This window comes from Cucumis melo, chromosome 1 (genome assembly GCF_025177605.1).
Source record: "Cucumis melo cultivar AY chromosome 1, USDA_Cmelo_AY_1.0, whole genome shotgun sequence".
Classification (NCBI taxonomy): Eukaryota; Viridiplantae; Streptophyta; class Magnoliopsida; order Cucurbitales; family Cucurbitaceae; genus Cucumis; species Cucumis melo.
Window position 1 is genome coordinate 3473335 of NC_066857.1, and position 7572 is coordinate 3480906.

Genomic DNA, 7572 nt, shown 5'->3' on the forward strand with positions numbered 1-7572 from the left:
TTCATTTTTTGGAACCTTTTTCTGCAGCTTATCGATCATATTAATACTCTCATGAATGATGGACCATATTAAAAGTTTACATTTTTTTTTAAGATATAAGACTTCCACATATTTTTAAACATGAGTTGGTCTGTCTGACTTGTATCAACATGTGACAAGGAGAAAAGGGCCTTTTTCATAGATGCCACAGTGAAAGATCCATTTGAGTTAAGCTTCCATGAAGGATAATCACAACCACCATCAACAATAGGGGACAGAATAGAGGATATTAATTCACTCCATTGACCAACTTCTCAGCTTCGAAGAGGTCTTCTAGGTTGAAGATTTCAATCAAGGGTCTCACTATTCCACATATCCTTAATGGAACAATTCTTTACTTTAGAGAGGGAATATAATCTAGGACAGTGGATATGAAAAGGGTTGTTTGTATGCCAAACACCATGCTAGAAAGAGGTTCTTTCACCGTTCCTGATTTTCCATATGATGTTGGAGTTAAACCACTTGACATTTTTAATAATGGAGTGTCATGGGCCTTGCTACTACTAAATTTACACTCTGAAGGAAAACCACCGATAGAAGCTTGATCGTATTTTGCTAAAATCACCTGTTTTCAGAGAGAATATTTTTCCACATTGTACCTCCATAGCCATTTACATAAAAGCGCAAAATTTGTATCTCTCAAACGGTTGATACCCAGGCCACCAAATTTTGTGGGAGATGTCACTGTCGACCATCTGATCAAGTGAAGATTATGATTATCAATCGAGTGATTCCAGAGGAAACTTCTCCAAGTTTTCTCAATGGATTTGTAAACAGAAACTGGAGCCTTAAAGGTAGTTAGCTAATAGTTGGGCAGGCTACTAAAGGCTGAATATATCAAAGTGATTTACCCCCTTGGATAAATTTGAATACTTCCAGTTGTTGAGCTTCTTATGAATTTATCAAATATATTCGCCCAAAATTGCTTTGAAAGAGGTTTACCACCCAGGGGAACTCCCAGATGGTTTATAGGAAGGAAATGTGTATTTATATCCCACTTTGCAGCCACATACTCCAATCTATTTTAGTCCACATTAACTGGAGAAATAGTAGATTTGTCAAGGTTAACATTGAGGCCAAATGCGAGTTCAAAGAGCTAAATGGCACATTTAATATTTTTAATGGACTCATCGTGATCTTTAACAAAAAGGAGGATGTCATTTGCAAAAAGGAGATGTGTGAGATTTTGTTTTTCATTGAAATTCACACCTCTGATTTTGTTATTTGTCTCAAGGAATTTAAGAAATCGACTGAGATAGTCCATAGCTAAGATAAAGATAAAAGGAGAGGTGGGATCCCCTTGCCAAATACCTTTATTCTTGGTCTACCATTTATTATAACAAAATAACTAACATTGTTAATGTAAGATTTAATTCATGTTCTCCATCTAGTGGGACAGTTTTTTTTCATGAGCATGTGATCGATGAAACTCCAATTTATCTTGCGAAAGCCTTCTCAATATCGAGCTTGATAACAAAACCTTTAACTTTTTTAGTCCTCCGGTAATCAATTGCTTCGTTCGCAATCAAGATGACATCAATAATTTGCCAACCCCTGACAAATGCCATTTGGTTATTTGAAATCGTGTCAGGGAGAGTGAGTTTCAACCTCTCTGCAATGACTTTGACAGTGAGCTTATAAAGATCTGTAATCAGATGCAAGGGAGCACTTCTCTTTTTTTGCAATAAGGGTGATAAAAGTCTCATTTACAGCTCTGTTAATTATGCCATTTTTGTGAAAATCATTGAATATGTTTATAATCTCACCCTTGATAAATTTCCAAGCAGCTTTAAAAAATTCCATAATGTATCCATGGGGCCTAGAGCTCTTATTATTTGTGAAGGACTTCAGAACATAATGAATTTTAGCTTCATTTGAAGGACTTGCAGAGATTTTCTTGATTAAGGCAAGATAACTGTGACCAATGGAGATTTTCAATGAACCATAGAGGAGTGTTTTTATCAGTGTATATATCTTCAAAATGATCAATGAAAGCCTTTTCTATCTTCTCATTTGTAGTGCAAATATTTTTTGGTCTAGAAGTGATACTAGAAACAAGGTTTCTTCTTTGCCTAGCAGAGCAAATCTTAGGAAAGAATGCAGTATTTTCATCACCTTTAAGATTCCACATTCTCTTGCATTTCTGCACCTACATCTATGCTTCTTTAAAGTCGAATTGGTTTAGATCCGCTTTAATAGTTGTTCTACACAAACTTAATAATTCAGTGATGTTGTTCTCTTCTTCAGTTTTATCAATGGCATCTAGGTTTACGGATCCAAGCTCTCTTATCATTTTCATTCGACTTTTTTTTTCTTACTCCACTCTTTGATGAATGTGCTCAATTGTCTAAGCCTTCTCATCAAGGAGTAGCCAGGATGACCACTTTGATGAGTATTTAACCACCAAAATTCCAGATTTTTCTTGAAAGATATTTTCTTGAGGAAATAATTAGAGAATCTAAAAGGAGCTGGGCCCCAACTTAAGTTCTTGGTTTCAAGAACAACTGGGAAGTGGTCTGAAGTAGTTCTAGAATAATGCATAATGAATAGATTTTCCCAGCCAGTAGAGTATAAAAATCTGTCGAGTTTGAACAAAGTTGGCTGAACTCTGAGGTTGGACCAAGTAAACTTTGAATTTGTTAGAGGAGGATCAATCAAAAGTCTACCATTTATAAAGGCAATTAAATTTCTTCATACGGTAAGGAGCATGACTTTTTGCATTGGTTTCTGATGGATACCTCACCACATTAAAATCACCCTCCAGCAGCCAATTTGGAAGACATTTATGCTTTAAATCACAAGTTCTTTCCAGAATTAGGATCTGTTAAGTCTACTGGTTGGCCTATAAATAGCGGACATCCACCAACTCGAGGAAAGATTTCCATTAGGGAAATTTATATTGATTGTAACAGAGAAGGTGCCCTTAATAACATTTGTCATGTTGAACCTCAAGTCATCCCACATAATTATAATACCCCCAAATTTTCCAATGGCTTTGATGGCATGGCAGATTTGATAGTTTTTCTTGTGACAAAGTTTAGTTTAGTTTATGTTAGAATCAAAAAATCAGGCGCACAAGAAAGTAAACTTTTTATTTGCCCTCTTTTTTAGGGTGAGCCTACCCTCTACAGTTCCAGCATACAAGTTTTACAAAGAACTATGTTTCCCCATGTTAAAAAGATCCACATCAAAATTTTCATTCTTAACAATTATTTGAGTACCAGCACAAAAATTATTTCTTGTGGAAGATGATCGATATGTTATGTAGATTATAAATTAAAAATTATGGTAATCTCATAAACTACCTAGTAATTGGCAAAAAAAAAATGTAAGGTAATCAGAAGATCATACTACAATAAAAAAAAATCTTTAGCAATTGAAAAAAAAATGGAAGGTAATCACATGTATGATGGTAGTCAAAAACTACTAAATAATTGACAAAAGTTGGAATGTAATGAAATGACGATTATCATATTCTACTTAGTAGTTATAAAAAAAAAAATTACGGTCATTAGATAGCAACCGGTATCATTTGCAATTAAATAACAATTAATATTAAATTAAATAACAATGAGAACGTAAATCAATATTATTAGCAATCAGATAACAAGGAATATTAAATAACAATCAAATAGTAATCAGACAACAATAAATTAATAACAATAGATATCATTGATAATTTGTGGTAATCAAATGACAATCAGATAATAGTCAAACGATAATCAAATACAGTTCAACATTTTTAACTATGAGCGCATTTTGGTCATCCAACAGTTTAAATTGGGTTAGGCTTGTTAATTTGTCATTCCTACAAATTTTAAAATTACGAATCACATGTTTGATTTTCATTTTATATTTAAAGTATGTCATGAGTTTGTCAACATAAGAATAAGAATGAAATTGATTGGTCTAAGCTAAGACATATATTCGTAATTGGTGATTGAATGTATGAACTATCTCTATCTCATACAGTGTTAAAGAAAATCATCATTACTTGACTTTGCAATGAAAGAAGGCTATATGTCAATTTTTAGTGATAAAATATAAATCACATTATAATATTTTAATTATTTATCTTTGGATTTATTAAACATTATTATAAAATTTTGGACTCATGAAAGAAATATTAGAACTAATATTGTAATCCGCATATAACATTATAAATTTAAAACATACTAGGTTAGTTATCAACCACGTCTATCTTCAACCATCCTATCAATTATTATGTTCAATCGCAATCTTCAACCATCCTATCAATTACTAATGTAGAAATGAAAACAAAAATAGGTGTATTGTCGTGATCAATCAATTACATTAATATATTCATTTTTGTAAATACATGCTACCTTATATTTAAATTTTGTGTCCAAAATTACGGTGTTTTCATCACGCTCCCATCCAGAATAATATCCTTAATAAAATATAATGCACACAAGTCAAAGTTAGAAAAGAGGATAGACTAGAGAAAACAATCAATTCTGGCCTTTTCTTTATCAAAAACAGATTTATTATTTTCTTTCTTTTAGTTAATTAGTGTGAATAGAGCAAGAGGAGAACTATTTTAAACAATGAGATAGTGAAGTCGTGGACAGTGTTCATGACTAGGTTAAGTCGTAAACCCGGTCCATAACTTATATTGAAAGGTCCACGACATTCTAGGTCTAATGAAATAATATATTCAAAAAAGATAAATCAACCGAAAATGCACATAAGTTAGATTAATAATAGTATTATATTTAAATAAATCTAAGATGAAATGCACAAATATCAATCCATCTCCATCTTAAAATGCACACAAATAACACTTGAATTGAAAAACTAAGATACATTTGCATAATGAAGTCCCACATATTATATATTAAACAAAATTAGTTTACAAACTCAATCCATCTCTCAACACATTATTTATCCCAAAACAAATAATAATAATAAACCATCACAATTGCTTTCTTGATTTCTTAATAATAAACCTCCAACAATCCTCACTTCCATTCACACAATTTTTTGATTAAAAAAGAAAAAATGAACAGTTATGAATTAAATTAACCCTTGCATGCATACACATTAAAAAGAGATTATTGGTTATGGGTAAATCTCTATAAGAGATCTTACACCCATAATTGGAAAAATCTTGTAGCTCCTAAATCCAGCTTCTTTAATCAATTCAGCCCACTTTTCTTCTTCCCTCTCCTTTCCACCAGCTAATGTCATCATCAGCATGTCGAATAACAGTTGAGTTTCCATCGAGTCCTTTTTATTCCCAAACAGCACAATATCAATTACCATCACTTTTCCTCTGTCACCATTGCTTGTAATGGCTGCTTTGCAGTTCTTCAGAATCTCCACACATTCTTCATCACTCCAATCATGTAATATCCACTGCATTTATGTCAAGCTCCAAATTATATTATATTTTATCACAATACACAAGGATTATATTTCATAAGCTCATACAAAAGGAAAAAACATGTGTATGCTATGAAACACGATACACTCCAGATTGTATTTCGTAATTAGCTCATGCAAAGGGGAAAAATGTGTATAAGGCATATTGCATGCTATGAAACACAATACACTCCAGATTATATTTCGTAATTAGCTCATACAAAGGGAAAAAATGTGTATAAGGGATATTGCATGCAATGAAACACAATACATTCTAGATTATATTGCACGCTATATATGAAACATAGATAGGGATATAGATGCACAATATGGATACGATTGGATACAGCTATTTGTTAATTTTTGAAAAACTAAGATAGGATACATCTAAGGGATATGTTGTTTTTTAATATTATAAATATATATAAGACAAAGATACTAAATATAATTACTAAAAAGTATAAAATATCAAAATAACGATATAAAGATTCTTAATTTAATTCTTCAACATATATTTTTTTTTAATTTTACAATTGTCTTATATATGTAAATCCTTGGAATACGATGGAAAAGAATAATAATAATTGGGTTAGTTTACCTTTAAGAGAAGCACATCAGCTGGAGGAATAAGTTTAAACATATCTCCTTCAACATATTTGAAGTTTGGTTGATCTTCCTTCAAATGAGCAACTACTTGGGGAAGATCAAACACAGTGCATTCCATTTGTGGAAAAGCTTGTGAAATGGCTTTGGCCATTGTTCCAGTGCCACCACCAACATCAACCAACGACTCAACTCCTTCAAAAACACTTTTATGTTTTTCCAATATCACACTCATCACCAACCTCGCATCACTCGCCATGCCTTCATTGAAAACCTCCCCATCTTTTGCCTTATTCCCCATGTACTCCCAAAACGGCATTCCATGTGCCGTCTCGAATGGCGTTCGGTCGTCAGTTTGTAACCAGATTGAGAGGAACTGCCATGGATCTGTGAGAGCTGGTTGGAGCATGGAAAGTAGGAAAGGAGATACAGCAAAATGATTGTCTTTAAGAAGAAGGCGAGATGAATTGGTAAGAATGTATCCTTCTTCTTGTTGAACAAAGAAGCCAGAGTGAGTTAATAAACGCATCAAACGGTATATGAATTGGGTTTTATTAGGATGAAGTTGGAGAGATGAAACAAGAAGAGAGAGGGGCATAGGGTTGGGTCCATGGCTATGGATGGCGTCTGGAATTCCAAGTTGGATTGCACATTTGAGAGACATTGAGTTTATGAAGTTGAAGATGTGATTCCATATGTGGGATTGAGCTTCTAACAACTCATCCCCTCCCATTGCTAACTTCTTTCCACCGGCCTCCATATTCATATTCAGAACAACAAGAGAGAAATAATTGTCCAAACACTTTGGTGATGTGTCCAATACTTGTGATCTGGATTTCTTCCATTCATACATAAATGCATATCGATTACCATGGATACAATAATAAAAAAATAAAAAAAAATTATAATAAATAATAAAAAAGAAAGAAAGAGCAGACCCCTAAATTTAATGAGGATGTGTATTTATAGCAACACAAACTATTTCATACAAGCAGGATGGGCGATGCCCCCAACTTCACGATTCTTTTTTTTTATTATTATTTCTTTTTTATGGTAGACATTTATTGCTACAGTCCCCACTCACCTACCAGCGAAAAAAAAACAAGAATTGAGTTAGGTCATTTGTGTACAAGAATTGAGTTAGGTCATTTGTGTATAGGGAGGTGTTAACACCCGTAACACATGTTTGAAAAACGGCGCAAAATTTAATGTCTTAAATAAAATTCATTAAAAAAATTCTATAATATATTTCACTGCTCACCAGTAGAGCAATAATCCCATAAAATAAGTAGAATACATTCCATTAATTAGATTATATTGAGGAAAAATTCATCAAAGAGTATAAGAAATTATTACAATTTCTCAAGTCTCTGAATAAATATTTTTTAAAAAATATTGATTTCTCACCTCAATAATCTATAAATAACCTCACCTCAAGAATCTAGAAATAATCTACTCCCAGAGATTTCTAGATTGATTTTTTTAACGAAATAGATGTGAGTTATTAAAAAAGTTTGATCAAGAAACCTTATAAAATATAGATTT

The 7572-nt window shown here is 32.5% G+C and overlaps 1 protein-coding gene across 1 annotated transcript; it reads right to left on the minus strand.

The window, feature by feature from the left end:
- Positions 1-4867: 4867 nt before the first annotated feature.
- On the minus strand, positions 4868-6961 carry LOC103495637 (trans-resveratrol di-O-methyltransferase-like). Its single transcript, XM_008457263.3, has 2 exons — positions 6023-6961; positions 4868-5418 (listed from the first exon to the last, which is right to left on the minus strand). The coding sequence occupies exons 1-2, from the start codon at positions 6878-6880 to the stop codon at positions 5122-5124; spliced, it is 1155 nt and encodes a 384-aa protein (XP_008455485.3). The 5' UTR covers positions 6881-6961; the 3' UTR covers positions 4868-5121.
- Between the last annotated feature and the right edge of the window lie 611 nt (positions 6962-7572).